Source organism: Eutrema salsugineum, unplaced genomic scaffold (assembly GCF_000478725.1).
Source record: "Eutrema salsugineum unplaced genomic scaffold, Eutsalg1_0 scaffold_22, whole genome shotgun sequence".
NCBI classification, from domain to species: Eukaryota; Viridiplantae; Streptophyta; class Magnoliopsida; order Brassicales; family Brassicaceae; genus Eutrema; species Eutrema salsugineum.
Window position 1 is genome coordinate 238389 of NW_006256812.1, and position 27144 is coordinate 265532.

Below are 27144 nucleotides of genomic sequence, written 5' to 3' on the forward strand. Positions count from 1 at the left end.
TCCGATATAATGATTTTAGACAAAAAAGGATTACCAATAAAGAATCTATAGAACTGTGGCAAATGGCAATGCGCATTCAAAACATTACATAAAACTAACTAAGTATTAAATAGATATAGTAGGAGATGAAATACAGAAAACATGCATTAAACAATGGATGTTCGTATCGTTTTTCTTGTGTTGCCATGAGATTCGTTTATCACTTGCGTTAAATTCACACTTCATTACGTAAGATTCAGTTTCTTGATTTCTTTATACAAGTAATATACTGTATATCTTGTTTTTTGGTTAGTCATTGTCAGAAAAATCAATTTTGAAAAATCCATTTAGCAAGGTAAGATGAATATTAAAGGCAACGTTTTATATTAAAAAAAAATAAAATTGTGGACTAGCGTACGTTCAATAAAACAAACAAAAAAATCTATAGTCTGTATTTTCCAAGTAATTTTAAGGAGTATGTATTAATAACGAATGATAGTAATTAATATTTATTAATGTTTCACTCTGAAATTAATAGTTGAATTATAGCGACGTAAAGTTAAAACTGTGAGACATTTCTTTACATTGAAGAGCAAAATACGGAGCCACTAAAATAATGCAAGTGTACCAGAACAAACAAAAGAAAATGGCGCGAGATTGAGGAGACTTGTCTTTTAATATCTTTTTTTTATAGAATAAATCACAACTGTAAGAAACATATAACTACTAAGAAAAACCATACAATGAATAATGATAAAGAAAACTTCAACCAATAATTCGAAAAGAAAAAAATTATTCCCAAACGGATAATTAAAATAATATTAATTCTAACAAATAACAGAACTTACACAACACATATTAAATCATCAGTGGTTGCAATAAGCCATATTCTACAAAGCAAGGCCAGGCTCTAGGCTCAGGGGCCGTCAATCGCCACAGGCTCATGCAAATTAGGAAATTATGATTTACCTTTTTCTAAACTACTTTTAATTTTTAAGTAATAATAATAGGAGTAATTAATAAAAAGATGTATTTTCATATTTGTCATAGGCAGTTTGGCTGAAGAAATCCGGCTTCTATCCCTCCGGCATGAACACAAGCCGATGCAGCCGGTTTATTCCGGTACGTTAACTTCACATCCTCAAGTCGGATTCCGGTACACGGTTTCTTAGGACTACAATCAAGTTTCACTCCGACTTCAGTCGCCGAGCTTCCATGTATATCTACGAACAACACATCGCTGATTTTGATCCCCGAAACCTGCAAAAAATGATGGCGAAAAAAATCGATTAATACTCAAAAATTTTATGTACATATATTACTTAACTCAATCCAGTTAAGTACCTGGCGAGGGCAATTTTCGTTACGAGGACAATAGTTTTGGTCAATAACGATGGGATTCTCTACGTTCTTCATCACACAATGTTGAAAACGGATTTTCCTAGCGAATCCACTACTGGGCCTGGCCCATGATTTGATTCTCACTCCATTATCTGTTCCCGTAAACGTTACCGTTTTCACAGTCACGTTCTCTACACCCGACTCCACACTATCTTTCCCCAAACTCCCAATGCTGCAAATGCAATATCCATCCAAAATATTTTGTCAAAAAAAAAAAAACTTTATCAAACCAACTGATCTATGAATGCATATCAATGAAAAATATAATTTTCGTATTCGATTTAAAAATACCACGAGTATTATTTTCAAGATATATACAATATCTCTTTTGAGACTGCCATATATAATATGATGAGTTATGAAACTTATAGTTATAGTTATGAGAAGTATGGGAATATAAAAAATGTATATACCTGATGCCATGACCTGGACCACATGCGACATTTTCGATCCAGAGACCGTTAGTGCCGGGACCGATGGAGACACAATCATCGCCAGTGGAAATTTTGGTATTGAAGATAGAGACAGTGGAGGAAGACTGAACGTGGATACCGTCTGTGTTGGGGCTGTTTCCTGCGGCTAATACTTTGACTCCTTGAAGCTTTACGTTGTTGCAACCGTTGATGACGACGTGGAACATCTGGCTGTTGAGTGACGTCAGCCCGGAGACCACGACGTTGTTTGAGCTCTGAAACCCTATGGTCTGTTGATTCACATGATAATAACCGTCTCATTTACTAATAAAATCTTTTATATATATTATGATAATGATATGTGAATAATGAATATCCATGGTTGGTCACTTTGGTCCACGTGAATTAGGAATGGTGGGATTGTTATTAAGAAACCGTTAAAACTTAATAATTCAGAAAAGTGTGTCATTACTCATTAGTAATATAATTTATTTTGGAAACGAATTTAGCAATTGTATTTTTAGATAAGAAATTGTTAAAACTTCAACTGAGCCTTTTTTGTTTTTTTTTTTTATGATGAGTTTGGCAAATGTCTTTTTAGATAAGAAATCGTGAAAGCTTCAATTTCTCTTACAAGCTAATTGAGCCTTTTTTGTTTCTTGTTTATCTGGTAATTAGTACTCTGCGATTGACTAATAGATAATTAGCATTCACATTCATACTTAGAAACTAGTTTACTTCTTATTATGAAAAATGGTGATATCTAGCGGCATTTCCTAAACGTCAAATTTTATGGTCCAGAATGTTTTAGATAAAAATAAAATAAATGGAATCATAATATGAGTTAAATTTTACGGCAAAATGGTAAATTTCAAGGACGTTACGTACCGTGGCTCCGCTGGGGCAATTCTTGCCGGATTTTTTACAGTCCCAAAGAGAAGCTCCTTGAGCGTCAAGAATTCCGCCGTAGACGGTGACGCCGTCGAGATGCTGGAAAAAAATCCAGTAGTCTTCATTTCCGATAACTCGATAATCAGCCGGAGCCACCAATGTACCGTCGATACGGAACGTGAGGGGCTTGGGCCTGCACTTGGAACCGTCGAAATTAAGGCTCCTTAACAAGAACCGGCCTTTAGGAACCACAATGGTAACGGCACCAGACGAGGCACAAGCAGTTTCCCAAACCGCCATAAACGCTTTGGTTGCGTCTGTCTTTCCGTCTGGCTTAGCTCCGAAAGACAAAACGTTGTAGGATTGAGCAGAACAAGTGGAGATGATTAAGAAGAAGAAGACGAAAAGGAAAAGAAGTGAAGCCATTGTATGTCGCTATTGTCCAGAGAGAGAGGGAGAATGGAGTAGTGGTGGTGGTGTGGGATGTTTTATCGGTTAAGGTGTGTATTTATAGTGTTTGTGATGTATGTGAAGGGCTTTTTTTTTTTATTATTATTATTTTATTATTTGATTTATTTTTATAATAAAGAGTGATATTGGATTTGGTATGAACATATATAGTAACCTTTGTATGGATAAGAAATTAGGTGTGAATTTGTTTCGCATGATTGTTTTCATTCCAAAACGCATATTACTACAAACATCTGTATACAAATATATAATAAGATCTGTTGGTATGTTAAAATGGAATATTATGCTCATATAATATTTTTTTTTTATTTTTTTTTAGTTGTCATCAGTTTGTCGTGTGACTAAAATTAGAACATGTTCAGCTAAATCATGATAATTGATATGGTAGGTAAATATAATACACTTTTTGTAAAGCACTTTAGCTCTGGCTTTTACAGATTTCAAGGATTAATACGAGTTTAGTCCTGGATTCCGGTTATTAAAACCAAATTATAGTTATTAGCATATAATCTATATAAATATTATCGATAATCTGTTTATAGGATACTAGATTACAAAAACATCATTCTTTTATTTGTTCTAAATAAAACAGTTGTTTGCCTAAATTTCCTATACACCCCAAGAAAAGGAAAAACTAAATCTTTGAAAACAAGTATGAAAATAAAATCGAGTGTGAAAGAGAAAGCAGGAGAAGTAGAATAAAAGGTAGGAAATTTGAAATTGCAATGGTCAATATATTTTTATTGGAGAAATACACGAACCAACGTACGTGGAAATGCGAAGAGTTCGTTAATTTATGAGAAGAACACGCAAAGTCTTTACATTTTTGGCTGCACCTCCAACGTGATGAAGCCGCAAAATTAATTTACCTTAATTTGTTTATTAAATCTAACTTAAAAAGTGTATTAGCGAAGATCACGTAGTGTGGATAAAATCAGTACATCACAACTCAGTAAAATGATTATTTCCCCGTGAAGTTTGTCTAATTACGCTCAAGTACCTAAAGTTTATTTAGTAATTAAAAAGTACCTAAACTTTCTTTAGTAAATTTAAAAGTACTTAAAGTTTCCGTACTACGTAATAATCTGGACACTGGGATTATTTTGTTAATGACTCAATGAAATACCAAATATATTCATGCTAACATAAATTAATCTTGAAAGTAATTTTTTTTTTCCTTTTTGGTATCTGACCCATCATATTCCGTAGAGGAAAAGTAGAATTGAATTCCATATGGGGACAAAGAAAATAACGTGGCAATTAGATAAGCAGAGTAAGAAAACCAAAGAAGAAGTTCATGGACTGAGAACTGTTGACTTGGTCCAAACAGTTCGTTTAGTATATGTTAATTTTTTGTTCCGACAATGATGTTATGTTAATATGTGGAAGACTTGGTAACTCTTTGATTTTTCATTGTCGTAGGGATCGAGATCATATTTTGTATTTTGTTTCCGTTCCTACATAACCAAACGGATTCAATGAATAAATGCAGCGTTAATCCGTCAAAACAACGTTTGTGGATCTCTCTTTTATGGTTGACTGCGACCTAAGGTATCAGCCAAGTTGGTTTAAGCCTCTTGCTTATATAGATGATCCTTGGCAATATTCTAAACCAACTCATAGTGATTAGTTGAAGACCATATCTGAAATTTTTTTAATTGTGTTTTATTGTCATTAGAACCATTTCTTTTTAAACAAAATTGTCAAATTATAATCATGATTGGTCATGTTTTTCTTATAGGTTTTGAAGAGTAGCTTATATTTCAATTTGGGATTCTAACGGTTAACAAAGCAATTAGTCTGCAATGTATGGTATGAAGGTTTATGAAAAAAGACAAAGAAAAATAGGGAACAAGCATATATGGGGAAACAAATTTGGATGATTGGATATTTTAGTCCGTAAATATAGAATGGATGGGTGGGGTGGAGCAACATGGTTACGGAACGTGACAAGTAGAAAATAATACGGAGGAGAAATTGGCCAATGATCACACCGAAAGGTACTTCCAATTTTCCCTAAATTAAATCCCTATACTTGAATGTTTTCATAAGTCAAACATTTGATTAATCACATTTTTCAAGTTCGTGCACTTTAATTGACGTGCTGATGGAGAGAATCAGAAATATAAGATGAGATGAGGTTAATTAAGTAATTAACTAGTCCAATATACTTTTTCGGATAATTACTTTCGAAAGGATAGTGAGGCACCATATCATTTATCAATACTAAATTACTAATTGCATGTCCAAGGATCGAAATTGATTTGTGACTCAATCTTTCCGTAGATCTAAAAGAATGGTTCTCTGAAAATTTACGTATGTAATATAGCATAAGCTTGTAGTTAGTCTAAGTTATTTTTGTTTGTTTGGGTCTTCCTTGTAGCCTAAGTTATTTACTTTGTTAATCCACTCTTAGTTATATGTTGTGACTTACGATTCTAGATCTGGCTCCCACGGTCCTACCCCATGTGCCCTTTTCAATGTGTCAATTTCTTTCAGTTTTTTTTTTTAATAGCTATCTAGACTACTTATACTTTGATTCGCGTATACACAAATAGAAAGAACAAAAAAAATTAAAATTACCCTTAGCAGGAAATAAAATAAAATTGAAAAGTAGTGCGGTAGTGCCATATGTTTCTAAATATTTTGTCATATATTTCTAAATTGGTTTCTACCTGAATTTTGTCATATGTTTCTAAATATTTTGTTTCTCTTCTCTATATTTTTAATTATTTAGCTAAGTTTTTTTTCGTTATTTATCTTTGGGATCTATAAAAAATAAACCGGATTTTATTTTTAAACAATTTAGAAAATAATAAAAATGTAGTAATATTACTCAATTATTAGAATACTCAGAAAAAAGTTTTTATCTAATCATATTTTGGCCTAATTTTGAAAAGAAACAAAATAAACTAAATTAAAACCATATATATAACTCAACCCGTAAGAACTCAACTGATCTTTACTAAACTGAAAAATTAAAATGTCAAACCCTCCTATGTATGAAGATATTTCTGATCTAATACATGATTCGATCAAATGAACCATTCATAAAAAAAAATATTATAATATTATTTTTATATTATCATAATTATGTCTTTTTTTTGTCGTTGAAAAATGGTTATCATGATTATGTTGTCCAGTGCTGATCACATGCATTTCAAGATCTCAGAAATATCATATTTCACTTCACGTAAAACATTTATTGCGTATGCATCTATGCTTTGATGCATTTATTGGGTAAGGACATCATGTTAAATTCATGTTTCTCTTTGATTGTCACGTATATGCATGTATTCACTGACATGGTGCGGATATATCTAAAGAAAGAATTTAGCATGGACCCGAAAATGAGTTATTTATAACGAGTATGGACCCGAAAATGAGTATGGACCAAACATTTATAACGTGTTTCGTTATGTTAGTTGAGGTTAGAGACTGATTTTGAGAAACATAACCATGTCATACATAGCTGTACATAAACGAGCGAGGAGATAACCATGTCGGTATATCAGAGAGGGAAAAAAACTCACACACCATATAATCTTAGAGTTACGAATTGTGATATGCAAACTAAGTATGTTTCTAGCTTGCTTACGCAAAAGTATGCTTCTATACTTCGGAAAAATTGGGCCTCGATAAGTAAACAAGGCCTTTAAATGGGCCCACAATAGATCAAGAACCTTTTCTTCTTGCATTGTTTTTTTTTTTAAAAAAAATATTTAATAAAGTCTTATGTAGCACAAGTTATAGATTTGAAATAGACAAACAATGTGATACAAAGCATAAAGAAAAGAAAAAGAGATGTACACTGTCTATAACGTGACACCACAACCGTTTTGTTCTCTCAAGGCTCATGAACATCTCATTCAAGATAATGAATAAAATGATCTATATTCATTAAAAAAAAATACTGTTAATTATTAATCTTTTGGCAGTGATGTAAGACTTATAACACGCACGCATATTAAATTTGATTTCCTCTTTCAGATTTCTCTTATTTGCAACAAAAAGAAATTATTTTTTATTCTATATATATATATTTTTTATTCTATATATATTTTATGATATATGATATAGCTTATATATTTATAAAGTCACTAATTCCACATTGGTTCCTTGATGTTTATTAGCCACTCAGTTCAATTTAGTTTCTTAAATAAAATCAACCATTATAAGGACTAAATTAGTATATTTCATTTCCTTCGACCATACAATTATTTAAACCTTAAAACTATTGAGGGTTTGCAGGAGCCATGCATTGCATATATTCCCGCCCAATTATCCTGCAGAATTTCCTCCATGTGACACTACAATTATTTCCAACTGTCACAGTCTCACAGATAACTTTTGTTTTTAGGTTTCTTCTCCACTTGATTAATGTTAATGTTTTATTACCAAATAAACAAATATAACAAAATTTCTCTATAACCCGAGTTTGATTACAATGCATCGTGAAAACCGTTTATTTATATATTTTCAGAAAAAAAGAAAAGAAAATACCGTGTATGTATTATCAACAAATCTAAAAACCATAAAAACTAATATATCACCTTTAAATGTTAAGAAATATAACAATTCTGAAAGAGAGTCTCACTAAACATTTGGATATATATATATATATATATATATATATTAATAACGTGGAAATGGAAACTCCTATTTTTTTTTTTTTTGCAGTTCATGCGGCTCATAGACTAATTGTCGTACAATAACAAGTTATACAGAAAAAGCCATTACTACATTATATGATTAAATAACATGGAATCGAGTAAACTCTAGGTCACTTATATATTAATGCATCGCGAATGACGCGGTTGGTCATTAATACACGGATCGTCCGATCTAATACAAAAAGTCCATACATATATATAAAGTTTCTCATTATTTCTTCTCATCACACAAAGCCATCAAAAACTAGAGAAAAAACAAATCTAAGATGGCAAAAAACACTCCTTTTCCTTTTGCCAGCATATTATTTTCCATTGTCTTACTTCTTATTAACTCTTCCAACGCAATGCCTTCATTCAACGTACAAAGATACGGAGCTAGAGGTGATGGAAGAACAGATGCGACCAAGCCATTTTTGACGGCTTGGTCATTAGCATGCCGCTCAAGAGCTCGAGCCATGGTCTACATTCCCCGTGGAACATACTTGGTCAGAAACATAGTTTTTTGGGGTCCTTGCAAGAACATTATAACTTTCAAAATCGATGGAACGCTAGTAGCTCCAGCGAATTACTGGAGTATAGGTAATTCTGGTTATTGGATCCTATTCGCTAAGGTAAACCGGATCTCGGTTTATGGTGGAACCATCGATGCTAGAGGAGCTGGTTATTGGTCCTGTAGAAAAAAAGGTGGTCATTGCCCTCAAGGTGCAAGGGTATGTTTATATCAAAACCGGACATGATTGATTTCGATTTCTTCTTTAGCTAGCTATTTTGGAATAATAATCAAAATTTTGATAAGTTTTTGTTTTTTTTTTTGGCAGTCTATATCGTTTAGTTGGTGTAACAATGTTCTATTAAGCGGTCTAACGTCGTACAATAGCCAGAATATGCACGTCACGGTACATCATTCTTCTAATGTTCGGATTCAAAACATAAGGATTAGGGCTCCAAGTGGAAGCCCTAACACCGACGGTATCCACATCCAGTCTTCTTCTGGAGTCACCATTAGTGGTGGAACCATTGCGACTGGTGATGACTGCATTGCTCTTAGTCAAGGATCTAGGAACATTTGGATTGAACGTGTGAACTGTGGACCCGGACATGGAATCAGGTAACTAAAAATGAACAATAATAGACTTAATTAACATGCTGATTTAGTACTAATTATCAAGGCATTGATTAACATGGGGGTTTGTTTGTAAATTTGTATCAGCATTGGGAGTCTTGGTGATTACGCTAACGAGGAAGGTGTGCAGAATGTAACCGTCACGAGCTCTGTTTTCACCAAGACGCAAAATGGAGTAAGGATAAAGACTTGGGCTAGACCAAGCAGAGGGTTTGTGAGGAATGTGGTATATCGAAATTTAATCATGAGAAATGTGGATAATCCGGTGATCATCGATCAAAACTACTGCCCTAATGGAAAAGGCTGTCCACGTCAGGTGAATAACCTGAACCTGAGAAATTTGGTGTAACTCAAGTCTCTTATATAGTCTTAATTTCTTTCTAATGGAAACTTATAATGATTGATCATATAGAGCTCTGGTGTGAAGATAAGTGGAGTGACTTTTGCAAACATAAAAGGAACATCAACAACACCAATAGCTATGAAACTGGACTGTAGTGGAAGCAATCATTGCACAGGACTTAGGTTACAAGACATTAAGCTTACTTACAGGAGAAGATCATCGACTTCGTATTGCCGGAATGTCCATGGACGAGCCTCCGGAGTTATGGTTCCAAGGAATTGTTTGTGAATCAGGAATCCAACATTTAATAATTTGGATTATATTTATAAAGCCGAAGATCAATTGTTGGGTGTAGATATGTTATAAGGTGATGTTTGTTTGATTCGTTTGATGTAATTCATAACCTTAGATTCATCCGAATTTAAACGTGGTGAATTCCTTGGTGTGAATATAAAATTATAAATGAAGGGAAGCAACCAATTTTATTGTTCGCTTATTCAATGGGCTTGTACCAATTTGGTTTTGCTTGGAATTTCAATTTATGTAAAATATATGTGAAATTTCTATTGCCCATATTGCTCTTCGGCTTAAACAAATAACTAACCGATAGTCAACCTGTATGAACAAGAGAAATCATGTAAAAATAAGAAGAGCAATGTGGAATTTTATTTAAGCCGAAGAGCAATATGAGCAATAGAAATCATATAAGCCGAAGATCAATTTTTAATTACACAGTTAATTTTTGTTTTTCTTGTGTATTTAAATTGGTTTAGGCCTTGAGGGGTTGATATGGGTTTTTCGTTGACTGTGTAGTACCTTAATTAAGATTCGTTTTGAGGGCTAAGATCGGATCTCCTCCCTTCCATTACCACATGTCACATGCCAGTTCCATAACATAAGGCTCATATATAAATATGCTTTTTCTTTATTTATTCTTCTTTGCTCTGATTTGATCGTTCAAAATGTAGGATCATTCTACTTTGAATGATCGTTCAAAATGTAGGATCATCCAGGATGTTGAATTTGATCAGTAGTATTTTACATCAGCACATTAAAACGTTGAACCAACTTATGGTGTTGACAGAAATTCACATTGTACTCGATTGACTCAAAGCTTTCTAAAAATAAAGTTAATGAATGGCGATTGTTTTTAAAGTAGTTCATTTTCCATCGTTTGATATTTTCTTTTTTGTTAAAGGCGTTTGAAATTTTCATAAAACTAGGTCAATAAAAACGCAAGAACAAAAACAAATAAATAGAGCTTACTAGTATTAGCCAAGAAAAAAAGCAACGCAGAAAAATAATTTCAGCAATTTGCATCATTACGAATGTGGTTCTGCTTCTGTAACCAAGCCGGTTCACGTAGAACAAGGTAACGACCCTCTCAACTTAAAAGACTTCTTGATATTTGAATTATGCGACACTAATCCAAGAAAGCAATAAAAGAACTGAAGGATGAAGTTGACTATTTTCTTCAGCAGAGTACGATATCTCGGCCATTGTGAAGATTTATTTGTATGTTCATTAATTGCTCAACGGCAGCATGATAGCCAAAAAACAAAAAATAAATGAAACAACCTAATAAACTCATTGAGTTCCCAACCCCCACTTGACTTTTTCATTTTCTAACAAGTTTAGAAAATAAATGTCTCGAATAGTAGCGACAGAGATAGTCGGCACATTCTAATGTCACATGCTTTTAAGTAGTATTAAAAGTTGCCTGAAGCCTTGAACTGTTCTTATTGCTTATCATCGCATGTGAACCGTACATATCATTTTTCTACTTCACATGCCATGAATTATTGCTTCCTTACTGCTTTATGATTTACAAAACTGTCATGCTAACGTAATATCATACGAGAGGTTCTAAGAGAAAAAAAAAATAATGTTAAATAACTGTAGATTATATACAATATCTGCCAATCACATTAATTTGTTTAGATAATAGTTTATATCAATTAATTATAAAATATTCAACATTTAATATATGAATATTTTTTCCCTCTTTCCATTTCACCAAAGTATTTACTACAATTTTATCACATTATGAACCAATGTAATTTATTCTTTTTTTTTTTTTTTGCTTCTAGGCACACTCTTTTGTAAATATCCACTCTCATTTGTTAAATTTGAATTTTTATAAAAAAAATTAAATCTGTTACATCATCTTTATAACAAAAAAGGGAATCTATAGTTTTTCCACACATGTTAATTTTTCAACCCACTGAATGTTATTTTGCAAATACATATCAAACGAAAGTCAATTTGTCGAATATGATTCATATGAAGCGAAGCAATGTCAATAGTTACTTCTTTTTGTTGACAACCGGCTCATGAATTAATTTGAAAAGGAAAACAATAAACAGTGCATATGAGAGAACGTGGAATTTGAGTACGTACTACATATTGTTTTGCAATATTTTTACGTCTGTACGTACGTCCCAAACGAATAATAACACGGAATCAAATGACAGTCATATTCTAATACATCGCATATAACGCGATTAGCCATAAAACACGTCCAATCAAATATAAAAAAATGTTATATCCCTATATATAGCCTTACTCATTACTTCTTCCTAGATCATTATAATCAAACAAAGCTATCAATAATTAGAAAATATTAAGATGGCCAAGAACATCTCTTTTCCTTGTGCCATCACATTATTCTCTATTCTTTTCTTTCTTATCAACCCATCAATCGCAATGCCATCGTATAACGTACAAAGATACGGAGCTAGAGGTGATGGGAGAACAGACTCGACTAAGCCATTTTTGACGGCTTGGTCATTAGCATGTGGCTCACGGGCTCGAGCCATGGTCTACATTCCCCGTGGAACATACTTAATCAGAAACATAGTTTTTTGGGGTCCTTGCAAGAACATTATAACTTTCAAAATCGACGGCAAGCTAATAGCTCCAGCGAATTACTGGAGTATAGGTACCTCTGGTTATTGGATCCTATTCGCTAAGGTAAACGGTATCTCTGTTTATGGTGGAACGATTGATGCTAGAGGAACTGGTTATTGGAATTGTAGAAAAAAAGGTGGTTATTGTCCTCAAGGTGCAAGGGTATGTTTATCTTCGATTTGTTCTTTAGTTAGCTAGCTATTTTGGTGTATATATACATAATCAAAATTTCAATATGGTTTTTTTTTTTTTTGCAGTCTATATCTTTTAGCTGGTGCAGTAACGTTCTACTAAGCGGCCTAACGTCGTTATATAGTCAGCATATTCACCTAACGGTTCATCATTCTTCTAATGTTCGGATTCAAGGCATAAGGATTAGGGCTCCAAGTGGAAGCCCTAATACTGACGGTATAATTGTCCAGTCTTCTTCTGGAGTCACCATTAGTAGGTCAAGCATTGGGACCGGTGATGACTGCATTGCTCTTAATCACGGATCTAAGAACATATGGATCGAACGCGTGAGCTGTGGACCCGGACATGGAATCAGGTAACTAAATTTAATATTACTCAACTAATTATATATGTGATGATTTAGTAATAATTAATTGACATGGACTCACCTGTAAATATGATGCAGCATTGGGAGTCTTGGGGAATACGCTAACGAGGAAGGTGTGGAGAATGTAACCGTCACGACTTCTGTTTTCACTAGGACGCAAAACGGAGTCAGAATAAAGACTTGGGCTAGACCAAGCAATGGATTTGTTAGGAATGTGCAATTTCGAAACCTAGTAATGAGAAATGTCGGTTATCCTCTGATCATTGATCAAAACTATTGCCCTAGTGGATCAGGGTGCCCTCGTCAGGTGAATAACATAATCAACTTGGCGTAACTCTTATAAATAGCCTTCATTGATTTCTAATGAAACTTGTTATGATTGATCATATAGAGTTCTGGTGTGAAGATAAGTGGAGTTACATTTGCCAATATAAAGGGAACATCAACAAGACCGATAGCTATGAAACTAGATTGTAGTGGAAGCCATCATTGCACAGGGATTACGTTACGAAACATTAATCTTACTTACATGAGAAAATCATCAGCCTCTTATTGCAAGAACGCTCATGGAAAAGCCTCTGGAGTTATGGTTCCAAGGAATTGTATGTGAAATCAGAAATTTAAGATTTCATAATTGGGATTATATACTTAATATAAACCCTAAGTTTTTAATTGTTGGGTGTAGATGTGTTATAAGGTGAAGTTTGCTTGATGTTTCATAACTTTAGATTCGTCCGAATTTGAATGTGGCGAGTTCTTTGGTGTTAGTGGAAGTAAAAGGGAAACAATCAATTTGATTGTTCGCTTATCAATGTGCTTCTACGAATTCTGTTTTACTTGAAATTTTTTTTCTAAAAAAAAGCAATATATAGAATTCGAAGGTAACACAGTTGATTTTGTTTTTCTTGTCTATATATTGGTTGAGGGACTTAATGAAATGTGGTTTTACGTTGACTGTAGCACCAAGATCGGATCTCTTCCCTTCCATTACCACATGTCACATGCCAATTCTATAACATAATCACGGTTCATAAATGAATATGCCTTTGAAACAAAACATAATCGGTAAAAGTAAGATAAAACATATTCAATTCAATTTCAGAATTCAATGCATAAATGACAGAGTTTTATCAATGAATCTATGAGCAGAAAGCAATTCTTATGATATTTTTACTGGCAGAGAAGATGAGTGGACGGACCCTTGTGTCTTGAATAATGTGGTTTTGTTTCAGAATCTCTGCGAGTCCACAAAGAAATAATTAAGCTCGTCTTGAAGGTGATGATTTCAAGTCCAGACATCAGTTTAGACTCATCGAGTTTATGGATTATTTTTGTTCGCAAAGATGATTATTCTTAATCTCGGGTTTTCACCTTTCTAAGTTAGCGGGTTCTTTTTGACCAAAAGAACCTAAAGAAGAAAAAAGAGAAAATGATATTTTGATAAAAAAACAGAGTCTCTGTATTTTATTCTCTACCTGTAATCCAAATGGTATCCCTTCAAGTGATAGAAGAAAAAGATAAATCAAAATATAGTTAAAATTAAGGTCAAATAAAACCTAAAAACCTAATTATTTTTTGCTTGCTCTGTTTTTTCCCCTTTCTTCTCTAAAAGGTTTTTGACACTACCGTGGGTCTCAAGCCAACATGTTGTAATATTCAAATAAAATCACTCTATTATAAGGTCAGTTGCAGAAGAAAACCATTAAAAGAATTGAGAGTAACCGTCATTGATAACGGTACGGTCCATCATACATTCATCCCTGACGTAAACCCATGTGATTCTAATTATCTATTAATTTCGCAAATGACCATATATATTTATATAACTATATTACATTACACATCCCATGTTACTTGTTTCTTATGACGTGGTGAGTAAGCATTGGTTGACTTTCAGCAACCCTTTTTTTTTTCCTTGTTGACTAATGCTTAGGCATGGGCACATTATCCGAACCCGAACAATTTATCCGAATCCGATCCGAAAAAGAGAAACCGAATCCGAACCAAAACTGATAAAATATCCGAACGGTTTTTAAATTTCTAAATCTGAAAAACCGAAAACGAATCAAACCGAACCGAAAATCCGAAAAGATATTTGAAATATCTGAAGTACAATTATATACCCAAAATACTAACTACATTTAGACTTAATAACCTAAAATTATAATTATAAATTCTAAATATGAATTATTTTTATTCTGAAAATGATGAAAAAATCTACAATAATTTAAATATACTAAAGTTTTTAGTTATATTTGTTAAATTTTGCCAAATTTTATTTGAATTTAACCAATTTTATTTAAATTTAATTATTTCTGTTTAATTTTTATTATTTTTTGGATATTCGAACCCGAACCGAATCCGATCGAATATAACCGAATCCAAACCGAAATTCCAAAAATATCCGAATAAGTTTTAAATCTAAAAACCGAAAATCCAAAAACCCGAATTATCCGAACCGAACCCAAATGGATATCTGAACGCCCAGGCCTACTAATGCTACTCATGCCGTAGGATTCGGAGGCTTCTCTGCCTTTACGGCTGCGATCTTCACATGCCATTCATTATACTACTATACATGAAACCTGATCTATTGCTTCTCTTTTTCGTTTTAAATTTAATTAAATACTATATTAATTAATAGGATTAAACAGAAGAACAATAGAAAAGTCCACGGACACTTACATTATAATTATTAAGTTTATTTTTTGGGTTTTATTTTCCTTTGAAGTTACCAATTATTATTACTATATCACATTCTAGAATTAAATTAATATATAAATTATACAAGTGAACATGGATCACATGTGAACTCGCTTATAGATCAACATTATTTTGTTTGCTTTAGGAATTCACTACTGCTTATCATCACATGCGGTTATGCGAACCGTACATTTCATTCATTTGAATGGTTTCATCATGATCAATCAATCATTAGCATTATAATTAAAATAAGTCAACGTATTCAAATACAAATATTTAAACATGCAACTCCATATATAAAATTAGATATAAATACCCGTCATAACCGTTTCCTATTCCTTCATCCTCACACTTCACCACAAACACAAAAACATAAATACTTCCAATTCTAAAAATCTACAAAGATTTATTACTCTTTCTCTTTAAGAAACAATAAATATGGATTACAATAAGCTTGTAGCTGTTTTGCTGCTGTTCTTCTCAAGCTTCTTGCTGGTGAGAACATCAATGGCTGCTTCCAACTACAATGTCGTCCGGTTCGGTGCTAAACCGGACGGTCGAACCGACTCCACAAAAGCCTTCCTTGGCGCGTGGCAAGCGGCATGCCGTTCAGCTGCAAGTGTCACGGTAACGGTCCCGAGAGGAAGCTTCTTGCTAAAACCGGTGCAGTTTCGGGGTCCCTGCCGCAGTAGAATCACGTTTCAGATCTATGGAACGATTGTAGCTCCTTCGGATTACCGTGGTTTGGGTAATTCCGGTTCTTGGATCTTGTTTGTTAAAGTTAACCGGATCTCGATCAATGGAGGAACGTTGGATGCTAGAGGTGCTTCTTTCTGGGCCTGTCGGAAATCCGGAAAGAGTTGTCCTGCTGGAGCCAGAGTAAGATTAACCGATTTAACTAACTTTTCAATGTTTTCATTAATTACTAGATCATAATATGGTATCTTAGCTGATTATATATGTTGGTCCGGAACGTTTTATTTTTGGTTTCTTGGTTCTTGAAAATTAGCTCGGATTATTTTTAAATCAATTTTTTTGTAATCATTTGCAGTCAATGACGTTTAACTGGGCAAACGACGTCGTAATAAGCGGCTTAAAATCAATAAACAGTCAAGCAACACATTTAGTGATAAACAGCTGCAACAATGTAATTGTCCGGAAAATAAAGCTAATGGCTCCAGACCAAAGTCCCAACACAGATGGCCTCCACGTCCAAGGTTCTGCTGGTGTAACCGTAATCGATAGTACGTTTCAAACCGGAGACGACTGTATCTCTATCGGTCCGGGAACTCGTAACCTCTACATGTCTAAACTCAACTGCGGTCCAGGCCATGGAATCAGGTATGACACACACAATAATAAAAGATAACTTGGAGAACAAGCTTCAAATATTATGAAGATACTGATTTTATGATAACATTTTATTGTGTGGGCGTGGCAGTATTGGGAGTCTAGGGAGAGACGCTAATGAAGCTGGAGTACAGAACATAACGTTGGTAAACTCTGTTTTTTCGGGTTCAGATAATGGTGTTCGGATCAAGACATGGGCTAGAAAAAGCACAGGCTTTGTGAGAAACGTTTTGTTTCAGAATCTGGTCATGAAAAACGTTCGGAATCCGATCATTGTTGATCAGAATTATTGTCCAACTCATCAAGGTTGTCCTAAACAGGTAAAATAACTACTAACCCGAATTCTGAAACCTTAGCTTATACAATGGTCAAATTAAATCTGATTGGTTTATATATTGTAGGGTTCTGGAGTGAAGATTAGTCAGATTGTGTATAGGAACATTAAAGGGACGTCGCGAACGCAACAGGCTTTAACGTTTGATTGCAGTCGCAGTAATCCGTGCCAAGCGATTAGATTGCACGATATTAAGCTAACGTTCAACGGACGATCCGCTACTTCCACTTGTAAGAATATTAAAGGAGCTAAGGCTGGTGTGGTGATGCCTCAAGGTTGTCTTTGATTTCATGACACAAATTAGTGCTCGATAACATTACACCGTCGTGGGTGCAGAGTATTATTTGCGTTCGTGATCGAGTTGTTTTGTGTCTACATTCAAATCATGATACTATAATTTGTACTCCTTTTTTGGTACAGAATATTAGTTTGAATTTCTGGATTTTTTTTCTCTTAATATGTTGAAGCCAAGATTGTTGTTACTCATTACAACATTCGATTATGATTAAGATAATTCAATCAAGGTTGATTTCTTAGCAAGGTTCATATATGCTTAAAACCCCTCCAAAAAGGGTCAAAGGAAAAAAACCAAAACTAAGCAAAAAGACTGAACCAGAAAACAATCTAACCTGTTATGATCAATAAAATTAAAGAATACAAATTAAAGTTTGGTATTTGAGTGTATAATACAAACAAGTTAGGATTGGTATATTCTACAGTGTTAAGTAGGTTCGTATTTGTGTAAAAAATATACTGATCTCTTAAAACAATATTAAGTCAACGTTTGTTGTGGCCTTTCCGGCTCTCCTCTCCCGTCGACGAGCTACTGGTCTTCTTCCCACTCTGAGACTTGTGTGAGCTCGAGTCTCCTTCGTCCTTCTTCTTATGAGACTTTGAGCCAGAATCTCCTTCCTCCTTCTTCTTATGAGACTTGGAACCAGAATCTCCTTCCTCCTTCTTCTTATGAGACTTTGAGCTGGAATCTCCTTCCTCCTTCTTCTTATAAGACTTGGAGCCAGAATCTCCTTCGTCTTTCTTCTTATGAGACTTAGAGCCCGAATCTCCTTCGTCCTTCTTCTTATGAGACTTGGACCCAAAATCTCCTTCGTCCTTCTTCTTGTGAGACTTGGAGCCGGAATCTCCATCGCTCTTCTTGTGAGACTTGGAACCGGAATCTCCATCGCCCTTCTTATGAGACCTGGAACCGGAATCTCCATCGTTCTTCTTACTACTATGAGACTTAGAGTCTCCTTCGTTCTTCTTCAAACTAGTAGATTTGGAGTTAGATGGACTGGACTCGATCCTAAGAGCTTTAGCCGAGAAGCAGTGACGAACATGGACCCGGTGGCACACAGTCTCAGTCGAACAGCTTCCTTGCACATTGACCACAAGTATTGCTTCTTTATCCCGCGTGTCCTCACACCACCAATTCTGAGGAATCCCATCTACAAACTCCTCCAACGTATGGAACTCCTCGTGGTGAACCGATACTTCCACAGAACTATCCGGTTTTATAGTTCCTGCAGCCGGCATCACCTGAGAAAAAAAAGACAAGAAAAAGACCGAATCATCATTACAAGCTGAGTCGTGAGAGAACTGTGGTTAAGAATTTAATGGTTTTAGTTTCGATACCTCGAGCCATCGTGGGAAACCAAATGAGCCTAAAGGATGTAACTCCAATGTATCTTCCTCTTCCCTCACCGTACTCTGCCCTTCGCATAAGATCCTGAATACGGCGTTCTCCTTGGCGCATTTGTTGGTGATGCGAAGTACGAAGGTGTCTTGGTTCTGAAGAACGATGTTGTTGCTGCTAACAGCTGTCTCTGGTACATAACGTAGGTCGTTAAGCAACGCTCTGACTTTCTCGTTGGTTTTGATGATTCTCCCAAACTCTTGTCTCCTTACCGATCTATCAACATGCTCTATCTTCACATGAAATTTGCAACGGACCGGTTTGTGATCGCTCTCTGTCACGTCCATACAAGCATCATACCTGTTCATAACCCATGCCAAAAATTAGAAAAAAAAATGTTAAAAGACTCTGTGGGACACAAGAGTTTGAATCTCTGTAATGTGGAAAGAAAAGCTTACAGCATAATCGAAGCAACGACTGGACAGTCTAGACTGCATCCAGATTCTGGACTCGTGCGCGTGTCTCTATATATTACTCTATCACACCAAGCAGGAATCCGCTTTTTCTCTCCTGAATCGTACCCTGAGGAAGAAAATGACTGACAATAAACCTCAACCTTTAATATGCTACAAATACGTGCATACAAATGCAGTTTATGTACCTCCTAAGCCAGGCCGGTGTCTTTCAAACTTATAGGTCGGAGGGAAAGTGATGATGGCCTCACGCATTCCTTGGAAAACTTTCCCAGCTTTCATCTCAGCCCGGAGTTGATCTTTTTCTCTAAGCCAATCAAAGCTTCTTTGTGAAACAAAGTCTCTAGCTTCATCATATGATATACCAAAGAGCCGGTAGTTGAAATCACCAAAAAATACAACCATGTCAGCCTCTGCTAGATCCTGTTTCGTCTCTTCTGTGTTGACGTTTATATTCTGCAGAAAGTGTGATGGGTCTAAGGTAAGCAAGAAATTCAAACCAAATGTAGGAAATAAATGATTGATCAATAACATAAATGACTAAGAACAAAAAGGAGCTTACATTTGCGCTCTTTGTGGTATGAGAACCGGTAGTCACCCCAGCTGCAAAATTAAAGCCATGAGGTATATACATGCAGATTCAGCAAAGAGAAGAGAGATGAAAGTAGGGGTATAGATATACCGGCTGGTGCATTATGAGCATTTGATGACCGGGAAAAGGACATTGTTTTGTAGATGTGATCAAAATCAGCATTTCTACGGTTTACAGCTTCCAGATGTGCGGCCAAGTGACAGTTGATGAAGCACATAATCCGATCAAAGACCCTAATCCTTAAACCTACACCTCCCTGTTTTGATATCAAAAGTCAAGAGTATCTTAATTAGGAACGGAAGGAATGAAACTTTGGTTATGACTTTCCCTTTTAATCTCAAGACAACGAATCATATACCTTGTTTCCAATTGCGCGTCCAAAACCACATGGAACCGCTGCAACATCAATATCGCCTACATGTGTTCTCAGATTCTTCCTCACCCTGAATTGAAATCAAAACATTTCAGGACACACCATCAATGTTAGTACAGATGAATAAAGCATTTACTTGTTCTACTGGATAAGGTCTCCCATGGAGTCTATCAACTCACCAAAGTGATATGAGCAAACCAGCTAACTGCCTCGATCCCATGCGTTCAAAAACTGATTTTTCGTCTAAGGTCTTCCCTATTGTGTCTATCCAATACTGTCCTATCGAACTCCCTTCATTTCCTCCTACCTAACATAGAGGTTATAAGTAACATAAATAACGCATTAAGAAAATCAAAAGTCAAAATAAACAGCTGTTGTTTGTCTCACCGATTCTTTAGCTGCTGACATTGCCAAAAATCCAGCACCCATCTCTACTTCTTGCAAGCCAACGACAAGAATACCGACATCTGATGCTACAGAGCCTAACCAAGACATGAGGGCATCATGAGAAGCTTTTCCCTGGCCAACATTCCATGAACCGATCAGAATCCTAACACTGTCTGTCTGTGCATATGTCCGTTCTTTTTCAGACAACTCCGACCTTATAATCCCGTCAAGAGGCCCAGGAGAAATCACATGCCATCCACGTATACCACCATGAGTGGCTAAGCTGAAAATATAGCCATTAGCTGCTGCCATTTTTATAACTGCGTTATTATGCGCAACCCATCCCGCGATTAGATTGCCTTCAAGATCAATAATCTGGATGTGACCACTAACATAACCAATGTAGATTCTTTCCCCAAAAGTGCAGAAACACAATACAGCACACTGATGGTGACGGAAATCTTGCAACCGGTTCCCATTTCCATCCCATTGTATAAGCAATCCATTTGTGCACCCGGTCCAAATCATGCCATCCCCGGCTAATACCATCGCTTCTGTTCTCTTGGCATCTTCATATGCCCCTCCTCCTCTTGTTGCAACCCTTCGAACAGCATCCGCAGCTCCCATTATAGCATTCCTTGAGCGTTGCAAGAATCCATGTGGCTTCTCCTTTTTCGAAGTGGAAGCAATTTTCACCTTCATCTCATCTTCCGGTGACTGATCCTGCCCCGATGGCATCTCGACTCTGTTTTCATTTTGACCTTCTGTGTTGAACACTTTGAGTAGCTCTTTTGTGCGACCATCCCTGAAAAGATATTCGACCCCTTCAGAAAATTCACAGCAAAGAAGACAGAAGCATCAAATTTTGGACCTATCAATATAAACTCACCACAAGGAGAAGGTTTGGAGCTGAGCAGCCCACACTTTAGACCTTACATTATCAGCTAGCAAACATTTGACTTCAGAGGAAGATATACTGCAGGTACCATTAACAGTGACTTGAGCCCTGAGATCAATCCCTGACCTCTCAACCAACAATGCAGCCATATGTTTCTCCTCCAACCTAAGCGAAAGTGATTTCTCCATAGATTCCCAAGTCCATATCTTGATCACACCACCTTCTGAACATGACCACAGATCACCTGGATTTCCCAATTACAAGCTATGGGTTTCACAGACTGAATGCAATTAATAGGAAAATGAATAATTTTCGAGAGAGAGAGAGATTTTACCATAAGAACTCATGATTACGGAATTGACGGGACCCTTGTGAGCTTGCCAAGAGAGGCCTTCCTTGAAAGGAGTATCATCACCATCATCATCATCATTATCAGCCGTAGGATCCATCTTCCAAGACCGAATCTTGCCGTCCTTGTGACCACTCCAAACGAGCCTATTCCCATTGTCAACCATCAAACAAGTGGTGGGCGAAGTGCTAGCCGACTCGTGAAACGGCGCAGCGTCCTCGTCACCTCTCCGTACGCGGCCGCTGAGACCACAACCTGGCTCGAACGCATCGTCGAAGTTCCAGAATCGAACGCCGCTCTCTTGCCCAGCCCACAATTGAGTCCCCGTGCAAGCAATGTTCCTCAGGAATCTCCCAACCTGAGTCTCCCTTAGTGGGTGTGGCCTTAGCTCTAAGCAAGGAGGACGCGCCGAGTGCAAAGGAGATCGCGTGGGGACTTTGAACATTCCGACGCCGCCTCCGGATCCGACGAATTCAGGCAGCGGCTGAAAATCCTCTCCGATTTCAGGCTGGTGGGTGATCAAGTAATCGTCGGAATCTCCGGGGTCTCCGTTGAAAGGGAAAGAGGAGGAATTGGTGGAGGTGGCGTAATGGTAAAACTCGTCATCGGAAGAATCGCCGGAGACGATTTCGGTGATTTTGGGGATGTCGTCGAGGCTATGCTGGCGATGGCGGTGGTGAGGGCCTTTTTGACCGGAGGGACGGAGCTGGTGGCTGTAGGAATGGATTTTACGAGGTGGAGGAATGGCGCTCATGGCGGAGAGAGCATCTTCGTCGTCGTCGTCCACGTCGGAGTGATGGTGGTGGTGGTGGTTGATTTCCATGGCGGAAGAAATGGAGAAAGAGAGGAATCATGAGAAAGAGAAAGGAGAAGAAGAAAATGTAAAAGGAGAGAGAGATGGAGCGGAGTGTTCGGGAGAAACATGGCGAGGAGGAGAGAGAGAGCGTTTGAGTTTGTTTCTCTTCCTCTTTCATCATCTTTCATCGTTTGAGATTTCTCTGCAATACGCACCACCATCTTCTTCTCCACTCTTATTTTTTCCCATAAACCGAATTATATTATTTCATTTGTTAAGTGTGGCTATAACAGAAGAGACTGTATATAGATCATGAACATTAATCTTATTAATAATCATCACATTCGGACATAAAATGTTTATATAACATAGATTAACGAAGATATTCATTTCATTCTTAATAGATTAGTGGAAGACGCATTTAGTACAGAGCAAGATCTCTTTCTTGGATTAATTGATCTTCTTCCACCTCGCAAGCTTCTCTTTTCCCTGTTCATTTTTTTATAAATACATCATATCAATCGAATGAAAAATTGTGTGTTATTAAACTTCTTATTCTTAGATTCAAAAAAAAAAACTTCAACTAAAGTAAACTCAGTTTGTTAATATTTTAACAAAAACTGTTTGATTTGTAATTAACCAGGTGGGAGTAGCATAGTCTATGGCAATTGGATTTGAACAAAAAAAAAGTTTGAATGTAAAAACGATCACAGAAACAAAAACGATATAATATAATAACATTTATGTTAGTTCTATTACAAAATGCTAAGAAAATATAATGTTAACACATAATAGTAAAATGTTAACTCACAAAATATTTAAAAAATTATGTCTTGAAATTGTAGGTAAATTAATGGCATTGCTCTGTTTTGATCATTGAAAAAGTGATATATATTAAAATGTGTAGTGTACTAGTGTATATACTAATATACACCACAATCATAATTTTTTTTTTTTTTGAGGTCGTAAAATTTTATCTTAAGAGTTTAGTTATTTGTTATAGTGCAACAATGTGATGGAGTATATTTGCGGATGAAAAGTAGCAAAAATGATAATGCAACAATGTGATGTTGTTTTTTGGTCGGTCCTATCTGTTCGGTTCCATACGGTTTTAACTATTGCGAGCCTAATGTGAGTGTAATTTTATACCTTACGAGTGGCAATGGCATGCGGATTCTCTTCGATGGACACTGCCTTGAATCCTACCGGAACCAAAACATCTTTGTAGCTAAACCTCAACAAACACACACATAATTAACATTTTTAGCTACTCTTACTGCAATTGCAGATTTTCAACAGTCACATAAATATAAGAATAATTTTGTCCATAAATCAAAATTAAGAGATTATTACGTACGTAGAGACATCTACTTTGTAGGGAGGTCCACCAACGTGATCGGTAATCTAATTAATCAAAACGCATGAAAATATATAATTAATATCCTCAATGGTTCTATCATTAAATCATGGAATTCTCACATGGAATAAAAATAATTAATTACCGGATACATAAGTGTTATGAGTTCGCCATCAGGTTTCAAGAGTTCATACATGGATTTAGCCCATGCAGGTCTCGTCTCCGGCTCGATGGCACAGAAGACCCTGTTGAATATCATATTAGTTGATTATTTAAATATTAGTTACCTATCTCTAACATTATGCTATATAGTTAGTTAACTCACACATAATCGAAGATTAAGTCGAATAATTCGTTAGGACGCCATGTGAAGAAGTCTTCCTTCACGAACGTAAAGTACTTAGCCTTCGGTGAAGAGCGGTAAGTCTATATGTAATCCGAAAGAGATTTAATGAATATTTCACTTCTTGAAGACGAACTTAATTACGATGGTGAATTAGAGAGAGATGATTAACCTCAGTAGCTTTCTTGAGGGCATTTTCGGAAATATCCAATCCAACAACGAAACGCTCGGGGGTTGCCATTGCAACCACGTCGTGTCCCTGCTCACATTCATAGCTGAAAATCATCATAATGTATTGAAACGAGTACTAGAAATTATTATTGTTATTATTAGTGTTATCAAGAAAAAACATAAACTAGATTGAATTAACGTCCCTAAGTCAAGTAGAGGACTCCAAAACTAAACATACAAACAAAACATAATGATTTTAATTCATTTAAATCTATTTCACATTTCTAAAAAAAAATATATATTTCACATTTACATAGACAAAAATCTAGATGGTTAAAACTAAAGACCAAACATGTACACCCACCATTAAATGATTACAATACTTACTTAGTTAATTTTCTTTAAAACTCTTTAAATTAATATATCCTGTCTGACAAAAAAAAAACACTAATAACCCTAAACCAAATCAAACTAGATTCAATTTAAGTGTGGTCAGTATACGAATTTATTTTCTCTAACACTAAAACAAACCAAACCCAAGAAAAAAAAAAGAGAAAAGAGCAAGAAGAAGACTAACTCCGCCGCAGCCGGGGACAAGAGCACGGCCAAGAGGGAGAGAAGAAGAGTCAACAAGATGGACAATGAGAGGTGTGGCTCCTCCAAGGTCCCATGGTGTTATCTCTTCCTCCCAGCATTTCTCCCATCCGCCTGTTTATTTTATTTTATTTATTAGTTACATCGTATATGTATTAGTATTACTATATAATATACTAGATTTTAACTCCGTGCGTCTGCACGGGAATGTTTTATTTTTTATTTCTATTATAAGTTGCATTTATCTGTTTTGTTTTGATATAATTTATTTTTGTTATTTATTTTTTTAAATCAAAAAATTGTTATCATATTTTAGTTTTAAACAGTAAAATTTGTATATTAGTAGAATAAGAGTATACATTAATTAAGTATACATTGATCTAATGTTAATTATAAAATTTGTTATTATGTGAATTTAGATTTACACATAAACAATCTATATATCTATGAATTTGCTAATCTATCCGTTTAGTTGTCTTAAATAATTTTTAATATCTTACATGTTTTGACAAACTAACCCGTATAAGACTATAATTATAATTGTATAGCCCTATAAATATTTAATAATATGGAATATTTGGACCAATTGATTTTGAAAAAATATAATAAGATATTTATTTACTATTTGTGCTATTAAAAAAATGTATATATATATATATAAACGTGCTAACCTGTTAGTTTAGTTGTCTCAAATCATCTTAATATCTTACATGTTTTAATAAATTAACTCATGGACCTTAAATATATATATATATATAACTATAATCAGCTCGATTATATTATTGTATAATATAAATATTTATTAATCTCAAATATTTGATATTTTAGACCAATTTTTTATGATAAAATACGATAAAATATTTATTTACTATGCATTTTTATAGAAATATTATTTAAATTTAAAATTTAAAATTAAATCTTTCCTGTATTTAAAAAATTCTAAAGTATTAAAATTATTATCTAAATTTTCTTAATCAAATTTAATTATAATTTTTTTGAAGTTTTTGAATTTATATTAAATTGAATACAAACTTTTGTAACTAAATTTAATTAAATTTCTAATAATTTAAAATTTAAATTAAAAATGACCTAGATTTTAGAAAATCTAAAAATATCTAAATTAATAACTAATTTTCAGAAATTAAAAATAAAAATAAAATAAAATATTATAAAAAAAAACTTTAGGAGTATTTGGATGCAAGCACTAAATGTGCTTCTGTTTTAATAGAATAGATAATTGATTTTCTCTACCTTCCAAATTCTAAAGATAATTCCATCCGTTGGTCGGTATGGAAGACATATATAATATATTCAGTAGATATGATCAAAAGAAGCTAGCTTACTCGTTTGTCAAAATCCCACTATGGCTTTTCGATATAATGACTAATGGACTAAAGATCTAGCTACAACTCCGTGGCTTGAGGAAATAAGAAAAATGTTAGGGAAAAAAGAGATCACTACCTTCAGCAACAGTTTTGGGGAGGAACGAAGCAACTTCTTCAGGAGGAATGATGTTTTCACCATTGCTGTGACCTGAGGTTTGTTGTTCTTCAGCCATTAATTATAGGGTTTCTCTAATTATACCCTTTTCTACTAATGATTTCCTTTGATAATTTTTTGTTTTTTGTGGGTCTCGAAGTTGTGAAAGCTTTCAGCATATGCTGTGTATTTATATAGAGGTCAGAAATGAAAAAAATAAAGAAAAAAACAATAATTGAATAAAAGTAATCTTGTATGTATGCAATAATTATTGTGCTTTCTCCCTCCGCGATGCTTTCTGCCCATCTTATGTGTGTGTTCTCTCATTGAGGCACGTAGATGTTTTTGAATTTTTTCATCCGCCCAAACTCGATAATTGAACCAGCATTAGGAAGAAGAAAAAAAGTAGGAGTATTAAATTAGCAACATAAGCCGTTATCATCTTCCAATTTCTCTTCTTAAGTGCTAATAATTTTAGTTTATTTTCTCTTTATCCCACAAATTAGAAGTAATATCCTAGATATATAATGAAATCACGTTACTTAATAT

General features: G+C 34.9%; 6 protein-coding genes across 7 annotated transcripts; 3 read left to right on the forward strand and 3 right to left on the reverse strand.

The window, feature by feature from the left end:
• Positions 1-818: 818 nt before the first annotated feature.
• Positions 819-3152, reverse strand: LOC18015775 (polygalacturonase). The gene is made up of 4 exons (XM_006397496.2): positions 2682-3152; positions 1794-2083; positions 1324-1552; positions 819-1239 (listed from the first exon to the last, which is right to left on the reverse strand). Exons 1-4 carry the CDS (start codon positions 3108-3110, stop codon positions 1024-1026), a joined length of 1164 nt encoding a protein of 387 aa, XP_006397559.1. The 5' UTR covers positions 3111-3152; the 3' UTR covers positions 819-1023.
• Positions 3153-8072: 4920 nt separating this feature from the next.
• LOC18015776 (polygalacturonase) lies at positions 8073-9681 on the forward strand. Its single transcript, XM_006397497.2, has 4 exons — positions 8073-8538; positions 8647-8936; positions 9039-9267; positions 9364-9681. Exons 1-4 carry the CDS (start codon positions 8095-8097, stop codon positions 9580-9582), a joined length of 1182 nt encoding a protein of 393 aa, XP_006397560.1. The 5' UTR covers positions 8073-8094; the 3' UTR covers positions 9583-9681.
• A 2241-nt stretch (positions 9682-11922) lies between these two features.
• LOC18015777 (polygalacturonase) lies at positions 11923-13373 on the forward strand. Its single transcript, XM_006397498.1, has 4 exons — positions 11923-12366; positions 12462-12751; positions 12842-13070; positions 13155-13373. Exons 1-4 carry the CDS (start codon positions 11923-11925, stop codon positions 13371-13373), a joined length of 1182 nt encoding a protein of 393 aa, XP_006397561.1.
• A 2531-nt stretch (positions 13374-15904) lies between these two features.
• LOC18015778 (polygalacturonase) lies at positions 15905-17436 on the forward strand. Its single transcript, XM_006397499.1, has 4 exons — positions 15905-16345; positions 16518-16807; positions 16908-17136; positions 17218-17436. The coding sequence occupies exons 1-4, from the start codon at positions 15905-15907 to the stop codon at positions 17434-17436; spliced, it is 1179 nt and encodes a 392-aa protein (XP_006397562.1).
• Positions 17437-17823: 387 nt separating this feature from the next.
• Positions 17824-22942, reverse strand: LOC18015779 (type I inositol polyphosphate 5-phosphatase 12). Its single transcript, XM_006397500.2, has 11 exons — positions 21841-22942; positions 21498-21750; positions 20609-21413; positions 20401-20528; positions 20207-20291; positions 19939-20104; positions 19819-19859; positions 19445-19712; positions 19242-19365; positions 18783-19143; positions 17824-18686 (listed from the first exon to the last, which is right to left on the reverse strand). Exons 1-11 carry the CDS (start codon positions 22676-22678, stop codon positions 17928-17930), a joined length of 3828 nt encoding a protein of 1275 aa, XP_006397563.1. The 5' UTR covers positions 22679-22942; the 3' UTR covers positions 17824-17927.
• Positions 22943-22952: 10 nt separating this feature from the next.
• On the reverse strand, positions 22953-26778 carry LOC18015780 (thiocyanate methyltransferase 1). 2 transcript variants are annotated; one of them, XM_006397501.2, is made up of 8 exons: positions 26578-26778; positions 25100-25230; positions 24524-24610; positions 24334-24434; positions 24154-24253; positions 24009-24055; positions 23801-23879; positions 22958-23140 (listed from the first exon to the last, which is right to left on the reverse strand). In XM_006397501.2, the coding sequence occupies exons 1-8, from the start codon at positions 26672-26674 to the stop codon at positions 23102-23104; spliced, it is 681 nt and encodes a 226-aa protein (XP_006397564.1). In that variant the 5' UTR covers positions 26675-26778; the 3' UTR covers positions 22958-23101. The 2 variants fall into 2 exon arrangements, with proteins under 2 accessions (XP_024010710.1, XP_006397564.1); XM_024154942.1 differs by lacking the exon at positions 25100-25230 and having other exon boundaries at positions 22953-23140; positions 26578-26775.
• Between the last annotated feature and the right edge of the window lie 366 nt (positions 26779-27144).